Consider the following 22807-nt stretch of genomic DNA (forward strand, 5'->3'; position numbering starts at 1 on the left):
TCTCCGTCCTGCATTGGTCTGTCTCTCAGTGTTGTGCTCCCTCTGTTCAATCCGAGGATACCATGCGGTGTTAGGGCCTACTGCTCGACTGGCCCCGTGCTGAGCTTGGCTTTTGTATTACTGCAGGAGCAAGAGCAGGGTAGATACCTGTTCGTGCTGCCAGGTGGACTGTTATTCCCAAAAGCCAAGCCCAAAACAATTTTGGGTGCGTTTCCTATAGGAAACTGTCAGACATTGCTAAACCCTCTGATCTCTGGAGAACTACCTGCTGAGGAAGCAAGCATGGCTTCCATGTCAACTACTGGCATGAGCAACTATGCACATGGGTGTGTAAGGGCATCGGTGAAGACATTTATTGCATGTATTCAAGTGTGTCGGGGTACTCAAACGTAACACGAAGATTTAACCAAGGTGCCATGGATTAGAGTTAACCCCCTCCCACTTGCAGATTTAGATTCACTTGCCTGTTAACTGTAGTAAGTGGTTCTGGGATAATGGGGCTGGGAAGGAGGTTAGTGGCTAAAGAACTTGTTATACAAGTGTGAGCCCTGAGTTTAGGTCCACAGAAGCCTATTTAAACACTGAATGTGCATGCACACCCACTTTGGAAGGCTGAAACAGGGGGATCCCCTGAGTGAGCTGGCTCTGTCTCAAAGAATAGGCTGGAAGAGTGATTGAGAATGATTGCCACATCAGCCCGGGGGCTACACATACATTGTATCTGCACATTTATGCCCATCCTCCACAAAATATTAAAAAGAAAATAAGGTAGGATATTTAAGAGGTGGTTAATGAGAGGATTCATTTTTGTTTTGTTTTGTTTTGAGACAGGTTTCTCTGTGTAGCACTGGATGTCCTGGAACTCACTCTGTAGACCATGCTGGCCTAAAGAGTGAACACAGAGAGTTACGTGTTTCTGCCTCCTGGGTGCTGGGATTAAAGGTGTGCATCACCACTCCCAGCTTGAATCAATTACTTTACTGTGGGTTAAGGATGCGATCAGTCATCTCTTACTCTCTTTCTCTTGCCTTCCCTTCATCCTCTTGTTCTGCTATTATACAGGGTCCTCAACAAATTCAAACATTTGATTGTAGACTACGGCAACCTCCGGAACTATGTGGAATAAATTTCTGCTCATGATTGGTGGCCCAGTCTTGGTGCTCCACTATAGAACTATGAGGGTTCTCTAATAGTCTTCTCTATACTTGTCTCCTACTGCTTCCCCCCACTGGCCTATGTTTGAGTGTGTAATACACACACACAAGCACACACACACACACAAAGAGCATGGCACACACAGCACAAATATAGTTCACCACTGACTCCCTACATTTAGGAACGGTTCAAAATCCCCCAAATTCTTAACAGTCCTGTAGGCCCTCTTGATGACCCAAATGGATGGCTCCAGGATACTTGCTTTGCATTCTGAAAGACTGTAATCTGCAAGTGGAAATAAACCCTTTCCTCCCCAAGTTGCTTTTAGCTGTGGTCTTGGTCATAGTCATAGAAACCTTGCCATAAGATAGACGCCTCTTCCACGGTGCTATGAACACAGAGATATTTAATCCCCCTCTACTCTCATTTGTCATTCATAAAGATATGCCTGGAGCTAAAATAAAACCACAATTCTCTGAAATCCCATGTCCACCTCAAATGCAACATGACTTCCATGTGATCACTTTCCTTTCCTGAATCTTCCATTGTTTTCTCTAAGCTGCTCCACCGGGCCCAAATGCAAAGAACATCAAGTGTACATGTTTCCTTCCACCCATTCCCAGCCCTGGTTCTCAAAGACAGCAAGGGGAAAGAGAACAGAACCAGGCGCCAATAGGAAACCTACAGTTTAGCTTTTATGGACTCTTCCATACCAAGGATGTTCGGCTGGTGATATAGCTCAAATCAATAAGACCCAAGATGGAGACTATAATGCTGGGGTCCTTATTGACCACACCCCACTGTCCAGGCCCATAGCATAAGATCCCCTCTGACTCACCGCGCTGCTGCAAGGAATGTCCTTCACCTTGAGCCAGGCCAGGTCCAGTGTTCCCTCGCCTCGGTAACAGGACTGCAGGCGCTCCTTGATGCGGTCGTTGATCTGTTTCAAGATGAAGATACACAGGGCCGACTCGTCCAGAGATTTCATCTTCCGCTTCTGGCCCTTGGAGAAGACAGTGAAGAGGAGGTCAGCATCCGGACGGACTCCCAGGGTCCGGCCCAGCACAGCACCAGCCTTAGACAGGTAGGCAGCCTGCAGCAAGCGATACTCCACCCCATTGCGCTCACAGCCAATGGGCACCTCCACGTAGGAGTTGAAGGCTGTGTCCTCTTTGCAAAGCCTCACGAGCTTGGACGTGTACACTTGCTCCTTTGTCGTGGAGCCCGGGGGAGACACCATCTCTGGCTGAAGGGTCAAAAAGTAGACAAAGTTGCCACTGCTGAAACCATAGACGTAGTAGATGTCAAAGTCAGGGATGACAGTGAAGGTGTCGGAAGGGATCTTGATCATAGAGGCCACAAATTCGTCATGGAAAACAAAAGCAAACATGCCGTCTGCCTCGGAGTTCTTAGTCAGCTTGCGGCTAGAGATGGTAGGAAAATATTCAGGCTTGCCATCCACTGCGGTGGCAATAAAGAGTTTATCATCCAAATTGCTGTAGGAGACAATCACCCCAAAGACCGAGCCACTCTCGTTAACCCCCGAGAGGTAGTGTTCCTTCTTGTGGAAGGGCTCTCCCAACTTGAAGAGGTCCTCCAGCCTGAGGAGCTTGCAGATACCCTGGTACAAGCTCCCACACGCAATCAGCCTGTTTTCCTTGTAGTCTATAAGCAGCATTTTGTTAACATTATTGGTGCTGGCCAGGGGTTCATTGCAGGTCTGAACAATACGAGGTGGGTAACACTTGGGGTTGTCTTCATCTGGCCCTGTCTGATGAGTCACCAAGACCTTGAGGTCACTCGAGAGCTTGTAGATCCTGTTGACAGCCCCCAAGTAAATGTGTCCTGTCCTCTCATCCACCACTAGGTGATTGAAGCCCTCAGTGGGCTCCCCTCGGAATGTGACGAATGACCGCTTCTGAGACAGCTGGGGGGGCTGCCGTGAAAGCAGAGTAGAAGAGCCCATCCCTACCACCAGGAGGTGGGACAACAGGCAAGTCCAGTTCCAGGGCATGGTTTTCATCTCAGAGAGAGGTCCTGTCCACACAGCAGCAACCAGCACAGGCGTCCCTCCGGAGGGCCAGGACTCAGCAGGGCAGTCTCCCCTAGGAAAGAGAAAAGATTAAAAATGTGAGCGGACTGTGACAGGGCTCTGTGGTGCCTACAGATCTTCTGAATTTAGTACAAACATGGAACCAGCGTGTTTCGGGAAAGCCAGAGGCCAGTGGCTCCAGACCCCGGGGTAGGTGCATGAGATGGTCCTCTTGGTGGTGGCAGTCCTAGGATACCTTATCAATAATAATGATGGGCGATAATGGTGATGAGGATGGTAGCGGTGATGCTGATAAGAAACAACACTGCCTACTGAGTGTCTGGTTTTACACCATTCCCTGGCCAGCACCTCTGGATACTGTCTCATTTCATCTTAGTAACCCTTCTGTGGTGAGTATCTTCCAACTGCCCTTCTAGAGCTAAGGTCTGCATTTACCTGTGATCACAGAGTTGACACATGTGGACCCTATGTCAGTGGGTTCCCTGGTACTGGTCCCAAGTTAGGGATTCCAGGGAACAGCATCAATAAAGGCTAGAGGAGGAGCCATCTGCATCTGCACTGGGTTCTTCCTTTGCCTCTCTGTCTCCCTGTGCAGGGGACCATCCCCTGCCTACTTCATCAGGCCTAAGAGAGGAACCGTGATCTCATTGTTACTAATTAAGGGCAGCTCTAAGCCAGGCTGTGGTGGTGCACACTTTTAATCCCACACTCAGAAGACAAAAGCAGGAACTTTTCTGTGAATTCGAGACCAGCCTGGTCTACAGAGCTAGTTCCAGGACAGTCCGAACTAGAAAAACCCTGCCTCAAAAGAAAGAAGAAGAAGAAGAGGAGGAGGAAGAGGAAGAAAAACCAGCACTATTCCCTGAAGAAACCAGTCTTTCATAAATATTCTTATTAATTTCTGCTCAAAAGACCAAATCTGCATATCTTGTTTCCTGCCAGAGCTTTAACTTCTGCCAACAGAAGCCTGTGGGCACTTTACACCACACTTTATGCTAAGGAATGTGATCTTAGGGGACTTTTGTGGCTTGTACCACCAAAAACGGGAAAGGTGGCTGAAGGAGTCCATAGTTGACCTTAGCCGTCTCATTTGATCCCAGGCTCTCACAACAAGGGCTGGACTCCACCTCCTATTGTCCACAACAGAATTGCTAAGCCACCCATTATAACTGCTGTCCCTGGCCCGCTTTGCCCTTTGTACCGCCTCCTTCAGATAGTACAGGGAAATTACAGTAAAAGCCTACATCCTCCATCCCTTCAAGTTGCAGTGGCCACCAGCCTACCCTGGGTACACTTCCCAGCTCTGGGATCTCCTATTATTTTAATGAGGTCTATCTTAGCTGCATCCTATGATGGGGACGCCTCCGGCTCCTATGATTTTTCCTTTGAAAGGAGAGAAAAGGGGCTTTCAGAAACCAGGATCCGACAAACAAACAAACAAACAAACAAATAAATAATCATCTCCAGGGCACAAAATTGCCATCCATCCTAGCTGTTACCTTCATTTCTATTCAATACACTTTCTACATGTGTTTCTGGGGGAAAGCACCACATTTCTCCCAGCTTGGCTGGCATGAGGGCCAGAATCACCAATATCTTATTTAGGGGCATCTCAGCTTTCCCCTAAGCTCCTGAAAAAAAATGAGGTTATGGATGAAGTAAATTGTTAAAGTCATAGAAGTCACCCCAGCAGGAAGAAAGGACAAGTCAGCTGGATACCCAGAGAAGAAGAAGAAGAAAATAATAAAGCTTTACATTGTCAGTCAACATCCTAAGAAAAAACACCTCAAGGAGACATGAGAGAAAGAAGCCTCTAGCCGATGGGAACACTACCCTAACGGCAGTCCTGTAAATAAAGAGCCTCTGTTTATCTACCGACCAGTTCAAGAGTGTACTCAGTGCATGTGCAACATAGGCAAGATATTGTGGGACTCTTGGGCCTGTTGTCAACTTGCTGCCCATCCGGGTGACAACCACTAGAACTTACTTAATGCATGAGATGTGTGACATATGACAGCATGCTTTAGGCAGTCTTACTCGAGGAGAAGGAACAAGGATTTCAGAAACCTTGTTGGCATCAGAGCTGAGCCCAGCATTGAACTTGGAGAAGACAGGCAAAGCTGGAAGAACAGTGCCTCCTTGGGAGAGTATCCACAATGGAAGCAGCCAACCAGGGTGTGGACGAGGAAGCTTCAGCACAGAGAACACAGCTCAGGAAAGAATAGGGAAGAGGGTATGGCAGAAGAGAGAAAGCTATGAGCCCTGGAAGGATATCACTGAGAAGCCAAGACTAAACCGCATAGAGCCAAGGAAAGAGGACAAACTTTGGTAAAAGCTAAGAGAAATCCCCCACCCCTCTTTGCTGGAGGAGTGATTGGAGCTAATTGGTGAGATCCAGGAGCCAAATAGGTTCTGACCTAAACAGAGTGCATCCATACCACCAAAGCCCTGCCCAGCACCCAGTGGAGGCTCAACAACCATTTCTTAACTGGCGGAAAGAGGGGCCAGACGCAGACAGGAACAGCAATGTTTGTGCAGCCCTGGCTATATCCCAGGTCCCATGGAAGGTAAATGCTTTCCTCTGTATTAGCTCATAGGATCAGTATGGCTGTCCCTGAAGCAAGATGGCTTTACCTAGTCTGCAGATGAAGTAGTGAGTCCTTCAAAGATATGTGGCCAATGAGGGGCAGAGTTAGGGATAGGATCCAGGTCTAAACCACTGCAAAGTCCATATACTTTCTAGAAATGCATCTTCCAGGACCCAGAATATGGAGTCCTTGAAATTTAATTTAGTAAGTCCCAAACACAGTGGTCCCAGGATGTCACCTATCAAACCAAGAGAAATGGAAGTTCCTGTGATAGGCAGGGCACTCCTTCCTGCTCATAAAACAGTAGGAATCTCAGGACAAGCGATGAGGCAAAGACAGTTCCTCTTGAACTATCTTTCCAAATCCAAGGAGCAGAGAAGATCCTAAAAATTTGCTTTCTCAACTAGGCAATCTGATTTAATGTTGCTCACATCCCTGATTTCAGAGGCAATGGCGGTGATATCGAAAGGGGCCAGGTGGGATGAGAGATAAAGATGAAGGTAGGGGGAGCTAGCTCAGTTGGTAAAGTGCCTGCCACGCACACATGAGAACTTGAATTTGATCCCTGGACACCACGTTGGAAAGCCAAGCGCGTGCCAGCATCTGTTTATAATCCCAGTCCTGGGGAGGGGAAGACAGGCAAATTCCCAAAACTCCTCGGCCGGCCAGCTTGATACAATCAATGAGTTCTAGGCTAGCGAGAGACTCCATCTCAAAAAAAATACTACTAAGGAAGGATCCCAAGGCTGAGCTCTAATCTGTCCATGTATGTGCAGAGATACACATGCACTAGAACATGTATGTATACCCACGTCCACCCATGTACACAAACACAATCAATCAATCAGTAACAAAATAGAACTAAAAGATGGCACTGGGGGACAGCACAGACCACTGATTCCCCTTTGGTACTCTTTCTACCACATTTGGCCTCTTCTACCCCCAACATCTGCTCCCCAGGCTTAGAAAGTGGCAGCTATTCGGGCACCATATGCTCTGCTGGCTAACAGGGCTCTCACTGCTGCTCTGCCAACAGCCAAATTCCAGAGGGACTGGTATACTCGCTGGAAGACATAGGCAGGTTGGGGCACAGCCGCCAGTCCTTTGGGAGGGAGCGCTCAGCAGACCCTGTATCAGAGCATGCCACGTGCCTGACATTTGGCTCACCTTACTGTACACACTCACAGGCCCACAGCCAATCCACAGCTCCCTAGTCCGCTCCAGGCAAGACAAAGAGGGCCATGATCATGATTTTCCTGGGCAGGCAGGGGCCACAGTTCACTCGCCGTCTTCTATGGGTACCGAAATGAAACACAGTTATGCATCTCAAACACTTATCACTCTCATCTGGGGATGGTGAAATCACTGCTCCTGGAGGAGCAGGGGAGCACACGGAAATGGTAACACATGATGGGTATAAATGGCCTCTCTTTTTCCCCACAAAAAAATGATTGATTAGGAAACAAAGAGAAATGGAAAAGGAAGCAGTTTGGACAAGCACGTGGGCACCAGCTGGCTCAATGAAGACCCCACTGTGGGGCTGGCTAATGCCAGTCTCCCCACCCCAGCTCAAAAGGGCAGAGTCACTAGCCCCCTCTTGCCCAGGGTCATCTAAGGTTATTCTGACCTCATGAAACTGCAAATTTGGAACTTCCAAAGGATGGAAGTGTCTATGTCTGGGCATCAACCCATATAAGTACTGTCTTTTGCCCAGGAATGCCTTACCCCAATTTTTGATCCATCTATCACTTCTTACTCAAATATCCATTTAGGTGATTTTAAAATAAAAAAAAATACAAGCAAATCACTCCCAAGGTTCCCAAAGGGTTTCCTGAACCAGGCAGGGAGAGCAGGACAGAGGACAGGACACCCACAGACCAAATCAAACCTAAATACCCTGTCACCTCCCCTTCATGAAATCAGACTTTAATTCTGAGTAGTCTCGGGGGAGAGGGAACTCATTTTTAGAAGCTGATCATCATTTTGATTAAAGCAGTTGGGGCTGCCTTTGTTTTACATGGCAAGTTTTGAAGAGCTCAAACTAATTTTCATGAAGTGCTACCGTCCTCTCAGATTCCTGAGTGGCAGAAAGAAAGTTATTACAGAGCGGTTTAAAATAGCAATTAGCTCACCAAATTCCTTCACAGTTTGTGCGTCGTCTTCGTGTACATTACCTCGTTCTGACCTTATTGTTCACCGTGACTCTCGGGCTCTCACTGAATGTGATCTCAGAATGTTACAGAATAAGAATGGCTGAGGCCATCTCGTAACCCAAGGGGCACATACAAAGAAGATGAAGGCTCTTCTTTGTATGTCATAAGAGACCAGAAGTAATCAGAGGTGCCCGAATCCCAGCTCATGTTAAACAGATGTCTATGTGATGTGTATGACACCATTTGGGTATCTGCCCCGCACAGATAATACATGAGCCAAAAGTTGTCCCCTTTCCATAAGCTAGCTCAGGTTCAGTTTTCTGGAATCATTAATGAAATAAGTTTGTTTTCTATTGCTGGGATGAAATACCACGACCAAATTCAATCTAGGGAGGAAAGGGTTTATTTCAGTTTTTGACTCCACATCATAGTATGTCATTGAGGGAAGTCAGGGCAAGAACTCTAACAGAACAGGAACCTGGAGGCAGGAGTTGATGGCCTGCTAAGATATGGTTTGCTCAGCCTGCTTTCTTATATAACTCAAGAGCACCTGCCCAGGGGTGGCACTGTCCACACTGGGCACTCCCACATCAACCTTTCATCAATAAAATGCCCTACATGCTTCCCCCAGGCCAATGGTAGTGGGAGCACTGGGCCAATGTGATGGAATTTTCTTAAGTGAGAGTCCCTCATCCTAATTGAACGTAGCTTGTGTCAAGTTGACAAAACTCACCAGGGCAAATCCTAAGCCGCACAGAGAGACATCTGAAAGCATCTATCACCACCTCCTCTCTACCAGACTGTTCTACAGTGAGGTTAAGTAACCAGCCTAATAGATTTGCCCCCTGTCCATGGTGATTGACTATAGTTCTATAAGTGCTGATGCATTGTCCCAAGTAAGATTTGGGGGTCATTATGGGTGTAACGACTTTCATAACCACACATTGTTTCCCGCATCTTTAGTCTGTACCCACAAACCTCCCAAGGTTTCCACCTGTTCGTGGCTTTCAAGTCTGGAATTTAATTCACTTCTCAAATGATGCTATCTCTGATCCCAGAAAGACTTTAAGATGCCCTGATTGTGTGTGAGTACAGGAATCAGTGCCCACCAGAGATTTACAGATAACAAGCTGTTAAGTTTGTCCAGCTATGTTGTCCTCTCTAATATCCATAGTCCCTTAAGAATAAGGATCAGGGGTTGGCAAAATGACTTACCAGATAAGTGTCTGCCACCAAGCTGATGACCCCAGTTTGATCCCTAGGTCCCACATGATGCGAAAGAACAGACATTTGCAAATTGTCCTCTGATCTCCACATGGCACAACACAGAATGAATAAATATGTGTAATAAATTTGTTAATAATAAAGATTATAGGGTTTTTTCATCACTGAATATCTCCAGTTCTGAACCTAGATCCTGAGACACAGGAAGTATGTAATAAATGTTTGAGTATGAAGGAAAGAGGGGAAAAATGAATGACTCTCATCATAGAGTATATGAGATGGCAGCGGGCATCACCTATGGCTAAAATTCAATTTAAATCTCGATGTTGGACCAACAAGGTCAAAAAGGGTCTGGATTGACAAAGTTGACTTTCTCTGCCTAATCAAGGGCTTATAAATACTTAAAATACTCAATTTTGTCCTTTTAAAACATGAGTAAAAACGCATCTGAGAAGCGACACCTTCCATACGTGATTTGCAAGGAGATCAGCAGTTCATTAGCTGAAATATTGTCACAAGTCACCTTGGGCCTACAAACTAAACTTGCCCTTCCTCAATCAAGAAATCCAGTGCAGTCAAAACAGGAGCAGGGCCTGAGAAAGTTGCACTGGAGGGGAAACAGCGCAGTAGATAGAAATTGCTAGAAGCCAGCATGCATGGACTCATTCATTTAATGGCTATTTTTTTTCCTAGCAAGTGATTGCTAATTGATGATATGGCATAAGAGGAATTCTTGACTGGGACCAAAGGGTAGATCCCCTAGAGCAGACTATAACGTCCCTGCTCTCCAGTGCCTAGGGGTCTCCTAGAGAGCCTCTAGCTGTCCCCTGGAGAAGTATGCGGAAATCTACTTCCTCAGCCCTCCTCAGAAGCCAGGGACTCCACCATGTCCTTTAGTCCTGCAGACAGTGCCATGCCCAGGAAACTGCAACACCCCAGCATGCAGGAAGGTCATGAACAGAGAGCTAACTTTGGTGAAGCTCTTTGTTAGGACCAGGAGGCAGCCTTTGAAAGTTTGGGTATTATGATGCCAAAGGGGAGTCAGGAGTCAATACACAATGGCTCTCTCCACTCCAAGCCTAGCTGGGAAGATTTAAAGATTCTCCAGGGAAGCATATCTGAGCTGCAAATGATGGGCAACTTCTTTCTAGTTTGAAAGAAGTAAGCTGGCCAGGAATTGGGGTTCAGACCCCACTGCTGAAGACTAGCGTCGATCTGGTTGCTGTTTCCTATCCCAGCTGCCCAGCAGAGCTTATATGAAAGCTCTTGGCAGCTCTCCTGCTCCCAGGGCTGTTTTCCACCCTCAGAGACTGGCAGTGGCCTCTGGAGGCACAGAAATGGAGGGACAGCATGGAAAAGCGACCAAGTCATCCTGAAACTGTAGGAAGCTGTTCTAAGAGATGGTGGACATTTGACTCTCATAAGGGAACCACTTGTCCTGTGCATGAGGCTTAGGACTTATATGGTCGAGTACTTTTCATCTAGGGGAAGACCCACATTTCCCTCCCCCTTTAGACTCACAGTCCAGCTCCTTTTGCTTGTTTTGAGCCACACAGGATAGTCTTATGGCTGCGAACTCACTTTGAAGACCTTGTCTCCTCTCAGAGGCAAGGGAGGAAGCTGAGCATTCTTAACTTACAACCATTCATGTCAATGCTAGTAACATTTCCAGAAGCCCCTTCTCTCTGAGCCACCAAGAATCACTGCAGACATCAGTGCATGCCCAAGTTGCTCTTCTGCTAAACCACAGGAGAAGTGAGAAGGTTCAGACTTCCCAGAACGCAGGTTGTCACAGATTTTAGGAGGGGTCCCCAGAACACATTTGTAGGGGTGCCAGGCAGAGCTGCGTGACGGTAATGCCCGCAACAACCAGCAGCGTTTCATACGGCTGACCCTAAAGTCGCTCTCTTGAGACACTGCACCTTTCTTAAGTTGGCTTCCCAGCTGGCTACCCAACCTAAATGGTGGGCATCTCTAGCATGCCAACCGTGCTTTAAGCCTGCAGCCTGACCTCAGAGGACTCGGGGTCCTCTTCTGTCAAGTGGGCCCACTCACTCTCCCTAGAGCTTAAGTTTTTCTCTTTCAAGAGGAGGGATCAGGGGGAAGAACACACGTCATGCCTTTTGTGTTGCTCTATTTCAATACCCAGGGAGTATGTCTTTGCTTTTTTTTTTTTTTGGCCCCTGGAGCTGAGTAGGACAGTTAGTTGGTGGTAGAGTATGGACAGGAGATCTGTAAGCCTGGGCCCCTCTACCGCATCCCCACAGTCTAATATGAAACTTCACATAAGCTAATTCTGCCCCATCTCTTCCCCTTCCCTTGACAAGTAAGAAAAAGGCAGACATTCCCATCCTCAGACAGGTACAAAATTTCTAACTAGACTTTTATTTTCTTTTGTGAGTGTGTGTGTGTTACTGGGGACTGAGTACAGAGACATGTCAATACATGTCAATCAAGTGCTCTGTGACCAAGTTACATTGCAGGCCCTGAAATAGACTTTCCTAACTCAAGAAGGTTGTCAGGTTAGGAAGCAATAAAAATAAATGCAGGGTTTTAGGAAATCAAAGCTGAGAGTCTATATTCCTGGGGACTGAGTATCTGTCTCTCTAGCTACCACCCCTGAAACGGCCATTGCCCATCCATCCCCAACAGTCTTCATGCAGAGAACCCAAAGCCCCACCAACAGCAAAGCCATAGAGGAGCTGTTGACTTGAGGCACACTTTGCCAGATGATGGTACCTCCACTGTACCCCAAAGTCTAGTGGTCTCCCTCAAATGCCTTCCTCGTCCCCCTACTCTATCTATCTCTTCCTTTTTCAACCCTAGAGGAAATCAGGAAGTGAACAGTTGTCTGCCTTGTCGGTCTATACTCATGTGATTAGTGCTATTTAATTCCACAACGAGGCAAAGCTCGTAAAACACAAAACGTATTTCAGCTGTGTGCCGCGAATCCTGGCAGAAACTCCCACTGCAGCCGGAAAGATATCCCTAAAAAGATAAATAAATTCCGAATGGAGGCAACAAAATTTTGAAACCATGGACTGCTACTACCTGGCAGTAGGCAAAGGAGAAAGAACAAGGGATTCTGGTCCCTAAAGTTTGGAAACCATTTCCATCGCCATGACAACAATGACTGTTGAAAACATTTCCTATTGGTTAAGTAATGCCAGCATTATTAAGGTCACTCTGTACTCACCCTCTGCTCACTCTCAAGCACTGATGCGTGCTTTAAGACACTGTCCCCAGCCACTGGATGAGAAGACATCATTACTCTCCCGTGTACTGGACACACACGCTAGTCAGATCCTTAAGCAGAAAGCTACAGCTTCTTGCAGCAACTCCAGCTGAACTAACGTGTTCCTATCTCCCATTGCTATTCCCCTGTCAACCCCACAGTGCTGACACCTCCCTGCACTTCAGCATTTATCCCAGCCACACATGGGGCAAGCAGCAGAAAACGGTGTCTTCTGTCCTGCTACCATGGAACTCAGGCTGGTGCTGTGTGGTGTCTTCTGGGAAGACGTAAGAAGCATTTATGTACCTGAGGTAAAGAGGGAGTGGCAGATCACAGAGGGGATTTCATCAAATTCAGTTTAGTGAATGCCCAGGGCTACTTACTAGTGCACAGGTGACTCACTGGTAACTCCACGGCTCCAAATACCACCGCAGACAACTGTTTACCCTTCCCATAGTGGCAAATGGAACTCAGAGGTGAGACTTCATGAGGACCTTGTGGGCCTCCCTATGCTTGGGAGGGATGTCAATAGACCAGATCTCATATATTCATCACAGCTGCTCTGCTCCAAGGCCATGATGCTCATGTCCAACCTAGTGGGAATAGCTATGGCATTCTATCAGGGACCATCATCACTGGAAGGGCAGCATAGTCCAGACCTCTGATGTTTCCAATGTCACCAGTATACTGGTACTCTCCTGCAAGATCCCTGTGAACAGACTGTACCCTTCCCATTTACAAGGTGACAAGAATTCAGAATTAAAAGAGGGCCCAGAGCAAGGTCAGATGTATCAGAACAATATTGGATGCTGCTGATACCCTCTTTCAGGATCTGCTCAGAGCCATGTCAGTTAAGGGGGCACAGAGGGTTGAGTCTGCTGCAAAGCCCAAGAGGCCATTATTTCCAGTAACCCCGAGTCTGCTGTGCATGTAAGTCATAGATGGGAACACAGTATCCTTTGCAGAGAAGTGCCTGCCAGTTCACTTCCTCCTCACATGGTCCCAGAGTCTACGGGCATTACCACCACCACCTCTCATGAGCATAACACTCAAGTGCATGGAACACTCATGGTGCCCAAAGCTGGGGTCTGAGCCTCAGAGAAGCTCATCAGTTTCCCATATATCTTGGTTAGGATTTCTATTGTTAGGGTAAAATGACGTGACTGGAAGCAGTGTACAACTTTCAGGTCACTCCATCACTGAGGGAAGTCAGGGTTCAAGGCAGGAACCTGGGGCCAGGAACTGAAGCAGAGACCATGGACAAGGGCCACTTACTGACTTGATCCCCATGGCTTGATAAACCTTCTTTCTTATACAACTGAGGAATATCTGTCTTGGGGTGGCATCACCCACAAGGTGCTGGGCCTTCCACATCAATCACTAATGAATAAAATGCCTCCCAGGCCTACCCACAGGTCAATCTTATGGAAGTATATTCTCAGCGGCGAGTCCAACTTCCCAAACAACTCTCTCTTGTGTCCAGGTGACATAAAGCTGACCAACACACCATATTAATGCTTCTGCTGATTCTGTTTTTCCCTATGGTCCAAAGCTTCCATCAGAGTCATCTCTGGAGATTGTATACCAAAAGTAGGAGTGGAAATGATTCTTGAAGTCCCCGACAACTATATAGTTGGCCATGTTAGCATACTGAAAACCTTTTAAAGTATTATTACAATGACAGACATTGGTGTTTGCATGTTGTGAATCCTGTTAGGGAAGTTTGGGGGAAGACAGCAGTATGTCAAAGCCAACCAGCAAGTAAGACATGTCTCATGTCTATTTGAGCGTTTCTTCAATAACATATATGCAGCCCTCTACAATGTATACCAGTAGCCTGCCTTTTAAGAGTGAAGCCATGGATGGGACAACAATGCCTTTGATCCTATTACACATATTAATTAAAAGACGGAACTGGGGACATAGTTTAAAGGTAGCGTGCTTGCCTAGCATATGTAAAGCTCTGGGTTCCATCATTACTATATTAATAGTAATGGAAACAATAAACAAAAATAGCTGGGTTTAGATAATATTAACATGAAAATAAAAGGAGCAGGAATATTCCCTAAAGATAAAACAGTACAGGTAGGGATCCACAGGTAAGGGACTGATAACCAGGGGTAACCGCCATACAAAGATTTGGGGGGAGTCGTCTAGGCCAGTGAAAAAGTGATCGCAAAGACCATGGAAAAGGAAAAGCCCACTAAGGAAAAAGCAGAAGGCAGAAGACCGGAAACCATGGACTAAGCATGGAAGGGTGACTGGGAAGCCCAAGAGGAAGGGAGCAGATACTGAAGGGCACTGAACCATGGAGGGGAGTTTGTGTTTATCATAAATAGCATGAGAAGGCCAAGAAAGGGCAGAGCAAGGGAGCGGCCTGGCCAGGCGTGGGACTGGCTGTCAGCCTGGCTGTGATGTTCAGATGGGATTGGCTGGAAGAGGAGACCTGCAGGTTTTCAGTGAGGGGTGCTAGCAGACCTAAGCCAGAGTGCATGGCAGAAGATGAAGCATGCTTATTCCAATGTTCTTTCTGGTAAGTCTGGAGAGGAGAGGAGGAGGAGAGAGGCATTCATCCTGCCCTGCCTCCAAGGTTTTGAGTACCTATCTGAGTGGATGGTGGCATTCTTTTAATGATTAGGGAAAGGCTGAAGAACAAGTCATGGTGTATAAAAAAAGGTCAAGAGCCCTGTTTGGACCTTCAAGAGCTAGATTGTCTGAAGAGGCTGTCCTGCCCACAACGGTTGTCCTGGGGGAGTGACTTACAAAGGACAAAGTCTCTGGAAGGCATGGAATTTAAAGGTTTCTAAGAGGATGCTAACGTCATCATATCTAGATAAGAAACTAGCTCTCCATAATCGAGATGAAATGAGGCAGGCGTATGAACCTACAGTACCAAAGGACCCTAGGGACCATGCTCTTTCACCTGGACCGATCCCTTGGTAGTACCGATTTTGCACTAAGCTTTCTAGGCTGGCAGAAGTGATATCAACTAAAATGCCTTACTTAGAATTTTAGAACCTAGAATTTTATGCTTATATCTTATCAACTTTTCTTGTTTATCAAAGAGAAATTGAAAATGTCCTTGCAATGGAGCCTATTCTGTAAACTTGTTAAGTTTCCAACCCAAATTAATAGCAAATGTAAATGGTTAAAACAAAACAAACAAACAAACACAAAGAGGCACCCTGCCTCTGTCACATAGTTCTTAGCAAAAGGCCTTGTCACACCGTGAGCAGTAGCTTGGGCTGTGGACAAACATCAGCCAGGCTGATGAAAATTCAACAGAAATCAAAAGAACTCAGACTGAGGAAGGGACTCTTTCTACGCCATTGTTTTAAAGAAGTGTGTTAAAGAATGCATGGCATATAATTTACCATTTCAACCATTTTTAGGATGTGGTTCACAGGCCTTGAATCCATTTGCTGTGGTGTGCAGCTATCACCATCATCATCACCACCAACATCACCACCATCATCATCATCATCATCATCATCATCATCCATCCATCCATCCATCCATCCATCCATCCCCAGAACCCATTCATCCCAGGCTCCAGCTTGCCCTGTTAAACACATCCTCACTTCCTTGGTCCCAGGCCAGGCAATCGTCACTCTTCTCGGTGTCTCTATGAACCCTGGTGGCTCCAGGAACGTCGTGAACTCAGGATGAGAGCATGTGTCCCTTTTGCAACTGACTTACTTCTCTTAGCATAATGTCTAATGTCTTCAAGATTCATCCAATGTGGGGCAATGAGAATTTTAATTTTAAATAATTGCAGTTCTCCTTCCAATAAAGTTCCTGGGTTCAAAATAACGCCTGTAGTTGCTGTGCTGTTTTATGGGTATGAGGATAGTGAAATTAGAGAAAACATATAGACAGGTGTCTGTCAACGCATACTGAGTGAAAAAAAAAAAACGGCCTCCCAGCAGTCCATATGATCCTAATGTAATGCTAAGAAGAACAGCAATTCCTTCAAGGCCCAACCCAAAGAGAGCCCTGTTCAATAAGTTGAGAAACACTGTCACCTGGGAAAGCATGATGCACTTTAGCTCACTCAAAGTCCTGGGGGACACTAATGATGAAACTTCCTTAAAGTGTGTGAGCCGAGGTTTCTTAAACTTGACTAAAAACTTACAGCCTCATACCTACCGCAATCTTTAAGAAGCCCTTTTCATGATACACACTTCAGGAAATACTTACATGTTGATTTCAATCCCAAAAGCACATGTATGCCTAATTTCTCCTAACTCTTACTAAAGCCTTGTAGTGCAAGTTGTGAAATTTAAGATAATTTGTTTTATGTATTCAAACAAATTACCAAGCCTGCAATATTTTAGATCTAGGAAGAAAACCCCAAGATGGAGACAAGCAACTTGAATGGGTGGTGCGGTCTCTGTCTCTTTCTGGTGAAGGTACAGTGATGTAGTGAGCTCTGTGATGCCCGTTGCCATGACTCCAGGGTGCAAGCCTCCTTCTCTTGACCTACCCCTAGAGCCCAATGCCTGTTACAACCCCCTTCCCCTGTTTTCTCTTAGCATAGCAGAGAGGGCTCACAGTTTTCTATGCTTATATTAGACTGTGAAGACAAATAGGTGAACACAAAGGAAAGAGTGAAAAGCAAAATGAGTCTTCAGAATAAAAGATAGGTGTCTCTGTTTCATCTGATCTCCCCGCTTCCCAAACTCAAGGGCATTCCCTGCAAGGTTATGCCCCCAAAGAGCTGACTCAGCATCTGAGGGGCTTCACTTGGGGTTTCCTGAGCCTGGGCTGCGGTGACTGTCCTGGGAAGGGCACTCACTCTTCTGTCCTCATTTGTGGGGCAGGCTTGTTTGTGAAGGTTGCCGTGGCTTCCTAAGAATGGTATGTTACCCAGGTAAAAAGTGACTCCCGATAGATCACGGAGACTGATGATGACACATCCCATTCTCCTCAAGATCTCTTTATGCCTAAACCTCCAGGGATACTGAGGGTCTGCTGAGGGGGTCAAAAACCAGACATCCTAGCACAGCAGATAGTAAAATGTGTCCTCACTGTAGGAGACAATAAGGTGAAATAAGGTATAACATGGATACCACACACGTAACTCATTATAGCAACTCTAGATGTTTCCCTTTCTCTCCGTGCTGTGGGAAACACCCAGTGAAGATGCACAGACTGTCTCAGCTGTGCTATTAGATATCAACAGAGAATTAGACATACACTCACTGAGGATTATCGGGACGTTGTACCCCCTCATTTAAAAGCAACATGGCCAAAACTGTGGGTATCAGAGTCTTTAGACAACACCCCTCAAGTAGAAGTTCTCTCCCTATTGTAGAGTCTAAACTCTGAGCCTTATGTTAATATACATGTCCAAGGTGACCATTCTCTGGTTAAATCTAACCAACCACCAAACACCAACTCTTCTCCCTGGTACCCGACCAAGCTTCTAAACAGTCTAGACAAAAATCGCCACCTCCATTTAGCAGATGAGGGAAACAAGGCCCCGTGAGGTTAAAGGTCTTTTCGAAGGTCATAGAGATTCTCCTAAGAAAGAGCTGATTGGCATTGACCCTGAGTAAGAACAATCCAATGTAGTAAAGCACCAAACAGGTACAAAAAAAGAAAAAGAAATGAAGCAATCTCCAGAGAGCAGACGAACAAGATTCAGTTTGCAGTAAAAAATGAAAAAAAATCAATAAGGCAAATGCTCAACCTGTGAAAATCAATGGGGCAACCAACCAATGGCCCGTATTTCCGCCTGAATTGATACCCAACCACATGATGTCATATTTGTATTCACCCAAACAAACTTCACACCTCACCTGCCAGCATATTGCCTGGGTACCAGAGTCAACATCTATGGGAGCATCCGCCTGACCCCAACTGAACGTCTTCAAACAGCTCTTGAGAGGTGGCTGATGAAGCCTGCATATGGAGGCTAGAGAAAGAAGCCTCTGGAACAGGGAGATAAGGTGACCTTCTGAGAGCTAATTTAGTTACAATCAAGACATCCCTGTGAAAGCCCCGGATATCAGCAGAAGCCACCTTACGAGGCATCCTAAATTGCCGCAGAAAGAGTGGGGAACTGCAATCCAATCAGGGCGACAAGGTTTTATCCTCAGCACAACAATGTAACTCAAGAAGGCTGTAAGGGAAACAGTGGACTATACAGAAGGTGTTAGCTAGCTCGGGGTGGTGCCCTGGAGTGCAGAGCAAGGAGCAAGAAGTGCTTGGAGTTCAAGCTCACAGTATCCACAGGGAGAGAGCTGTGGTGGCTGGCTCACCAGAGAGGTGAACTCCGAGTGATAGCAGCCATGTGTCAGGCTTCATTTTATGGGTGACACGCCTCTTAAGGATGAGAAAGCTCTGCTTCTGAAGCCATGTTTCCTGCCAGGCAGCCATCTTACAGTATGCTTTTTTTTTCTTGCTGGTATCTTCACAGCTTCATTCAAGTGTTTATCCGCTGGAGGACCACATCTGGAGCAGGGCTCAGACACAGTTGGAATAAGCCTGAGATACACAGTCAGATCCACTAACCAAGGCTGGATTGGGTCAGCCATAATGATCTCTTTCTCTTTTAACTGACCCAAACCTGGCCAACTGGATGTGATGGAAAGCCTGCTAGCGACTTCAGGGACATTCAGTTATTACCCTTTGGACAAAGAAAGTATGTTTCTTCCTAATCTGTCTAGCTGTTGGGATGCCTGGGAACTGCTGAAGCCTTCTGTGTCCCTGGGAATGACATCAATGATGTGGCCACAATGGCTAATGGAGAGAGGGAAGTCTTGGAGTACGATGCTGCTGGCTGTGGACTAATCTTACAGCTGCCCGCCCTGTGGTTTCCTTATGCTCTCACTACCGTTGACTCTGGCAACAGCTGAGAGCACCACACTGGGATTCTTGGGAAGTCTTTGTGCAATCCAGATCCCATGATCATATGAAGACCATGGAGGGGTCTAGGACAAACTCTCTTGCCTTCATTAACTGGATAAGACCCACTGCAGAGAATAATCCAACATTCTTTCTTAAATACCATCTATGTCTTAGATTTGAGTGAATTGAGTCTGGAAACATATTTTACTCTGGGATCACTAGTAAAGACAGACCCTGACCCAGGACAGCTCCTCCAGCACCATTGTTTAACTTTCACTGAATCTCAGTGTCATCTTGGTTGATAGTACTTTGATAAAACAAGAAACAATATGTGCTACTTTCCTGTCCCCACTGTATCTTTCTACTCAACTTGCCTTTGCAATCTGCACACACAGCTATTCCTTGGTACCTGTAGAGATTTAGTTGTAGGATCCTCCTGAATACCAAAATCCACAGATGTTCAAGCACCTTATTCAAAATGGTGCAGCATTTTCATGTACACAATTCTCCTGTATGTTTGAACTCATCTGTAGACTTCTAGACATATAATACCTACTGCAATGCTAATTCTATATCAGCCATTTTTACACTATATTGTTTAAGCAATTGTGACACAGGTCTATACATATTCAATACAGCTGACTTTTTAAACATTTTAATGTGCAATTGGTGGAATCTGCGAATGTGGATCCTACAAATTCATTTGCTTCTCTGAGTAGGTTACATCTCCCTTTCCTATTTCCTGATGTTTTTCAGAGATTGAAATAAAATCAATATGAAATATAAAGTATGAATCCAGGACTTTAGAATTCAAAGCATGTGCTGGGAATCATCAGAGGCCTGGGGTGTAGGAATTTTAAAGAAATACAGGTAATAGGATCCCACTCCTGGAGGCTCTGATTTAAATGGTCTGCAGGAGATAGCAGTGTATTTTTTAAAATGCTCTTCACGTGAAATGTTCAATCATTCAGCCAGAGTGGATGGGAACCTCTGATAGCCAAGTCCTGTCATGTGTAGATGAGGAAGCAGGCCTGGGGAAGTTTAGAGATTTCAAAATCGCGTATTTTCCAGCCTTGAGCCAGAGCAATGGGAACCTAGGCTTCTGCGTCCCAGACTATATATCTCCCATCATGCTTCAGTGCCAACTGCAGGGCTCTCATGGTGTTATTCGTAATCTCTAAGGAGAGGAAGATCAAAATGGAGGAATTACCAAAGACTTTGACAAACACATGAGAAAACTTTTGGGAGTTGATTGTGATGCTACCCAAACTTCTTAAAGTATATTCTTGAAGAATGTAGCTAACTGCAGAGCCATTATATCTCAATAAAACTGCACTCTAAAATATACCTATAGACAAAATGAGAGAAAATATTAGAAAATCAAATAAGTGATAAAGAACTAGAAGCCAGGGCATGTAAGCAATTCTTTACAACTCAACAACAAAAACACTAAGGCATATAAAAGCAGGCAAGTGACTTCAAAAGATACTTGTCCAAACAATACACATCAGTGTCCAGCAGTCACATGAAAACCTGCTTGATGTCATTAGCCATTGGGGAAATGAAAACTACAGCCCCTGAATACTGCTGTGTGAATGTAAAACCACACAGCCACAACAGGAAATGATTTGACATTTCTAGCAAGTTACCAGCTATCTCTGGGACTGGGAGCCCGGGCCACACTTTGGGACCCACTAATAATAACTTAGAATCCTTTTGCAGGGATGGAAACCCAAACTCTTAAGACCACACAGCCTACAAGCACAAGAGCTGCTAAATGAGACTAAGAGCCTGAGCTCCGGGATCTTCCTACTATAAACCTTCATCGAGTGAGCTAGATGCTCTATGTGCCCACTTTGACCCTCAGGTCAATAAATGAAGGCATAGAAGATGTTACCCATGCTAGTGAAGTTGCATGAGAATGATCTACAAAACAACTGGCATTCTTGCCAAAGAAATTGGGTAAAGAGACAGAAAGGCTGAGGTAGAATTGACCAGAGGCTCTCTCTTGGGTCAGGAGTGGGGAGGAACTGGAATGTAGGCTGCCCTTCTTTATTCTTTTGATATCAGTTGCCTCTTATCAATGAAGGAAAGTTTTGTCCTTGCATCGACAAGATAGCATCACATTATAATACCCCTATACATCCAGCATGCCTGTCACACGTTAGGTAGGAGTCGGCTGTTAATGGTCTTGGCACCTCCAGAGTCCACTCTTTCCAGAATACAGTCTGCTGATAACACCTTCCCATACAAGAGTCTCAGGTGACTCCTGCCTCCTATAGAGAGAGGGACAGATGGCCTATTCAAAGATGGCCTCCAATAGAATGACCCTCTATTGCTCGGTGACATGCTCTCCTTTCAACTTATTTCAACCCCTTTTCCTGGGATCCCTTTCTCCTCATTCCTTCTCTATCTCTATACTCACTAATTTCACTCTGTGAAAATTACATTCTTCGACTCAGAATCCTGACCATAAAATAGAAATGATGGTTGAGACCCACCTTCCTAGTTGTAGCAAAGAATCAAAATGAATAGGACAATCTACAGAAGGGGTGACCACCACCACAAATCATTCCTGACTTCTGAGCCTGAGGAATCTCGCTCCTGCCCTTGGTGAGGCTATGCTAGGCACAGACATTGGTCTTCATCACTTCCTACTTTGCATTTGCAGAAATGTTTATATCTGGTTTGAATCCACTTCTCCCAGCTAAGGAAACCCCATGGAGGAGAAACAGTGCTTCTAATTTTAGCCCAGTGCACAGAGCAGCCTAAGTGCCCAGCCACAGTGAGAAGCACAAATTATCAGTGTTAGATGACTTTAAATTGCCCCCTAGAGGACCCTTATAATGCCTAGAACCCCAAAGGAAGGGAGACAAATGCTGGGGCAGGACAGGAATCTAGGAATTAGATGGGTGTAAAGCTTTGGCATGCAAGGGTTTAACTTGCCTCCAGACAATACTTTCTTTAAAGGGTTCCCCCAAATCTACAGAGGTTGGCCACAGTCCAGCTTTCCAGCCCCAAACAACGTCTTCCAGCAATTCGAAGAGCCCTTGTACACCAGAAGTCTCTTGTGCTGACTTAAAACAAAAACAAAACTTAAAAAAAAAAGAATTCCTCTTCTTTGACACTCAGGGTATCTGGTCCCCTTGTGCATTGCTGGTCTAGGGTGCTGCAATGGCTGTGTCCTCTATAGGGAGTTAGACTTGATAGAGGCTGCCAGCTCCTCAGTACACAGGCCGTAGACTCTGAATGTTCAACAGCCCTTCCCTACCTCTTGCCAGTACCTGGTCCTTCTTTAGCTTGCAGCCTGCCTGGGCACCATCAAGACACACCAGCTTTTCACCTTGAATGAGGACAAAACTCCAAAGTCCACTTCCTTTACCCTAGTCTCCTGGTGCTTAATAGAGCAAAATAAAGGTGTTGGTGTTTTGTTTTAAGCAACTATCCCGGCAACAGAGATAAAGAAATTGAGAGATATTTCTTGAGGTTAGGAGAGGCTGAAGAAAGGCAGGCTGGGAAATAAAATGACTGTTTTTTTTTTAAA

The 22807-nt window shown here is 45.8% G+C and overlaps 1 protein-coding gene across 2 annotated transcripts in view; it reads right to left on the reverse strand.

Annotated features, from left to right (window-relative positions):
- Positions 1-22807, reverse strand: part of Plxna4 (plexin A4) — a 452981-nt gene that overhangs the window by 380726 nt on the left and 49448 nt on the right. For both annotated transcript variants that reach the window (XM_075953914.1, XM_075953915.1), the window contains exon 2: positions 1994-3260. In XM_075953914.1, the coding sequence (XP_075810029.1) occupies positions 1994-3178 (1185 nt within the window). In that variant the 5' untranslated portion in view covers positions 3179-3260. The remainder of the gene's footprint in view (positions 1-1993; positions 3261-22807) is intronic.

This window comes from Microtus pennsylvanicus, chromosome 19 (genome assembly GCF_037038515.1).
Source record: "Microtus pennsylvanicus isolate mMicPen1 chromosome 19, mMicPen1.hap1, whole genome shotgun sequence".
NCBI lineage: Eukaryota > Metazoa > Chordata > Mammalia > Rodentia > Cricetidae > Microtus > Microtus pennsylvanicus.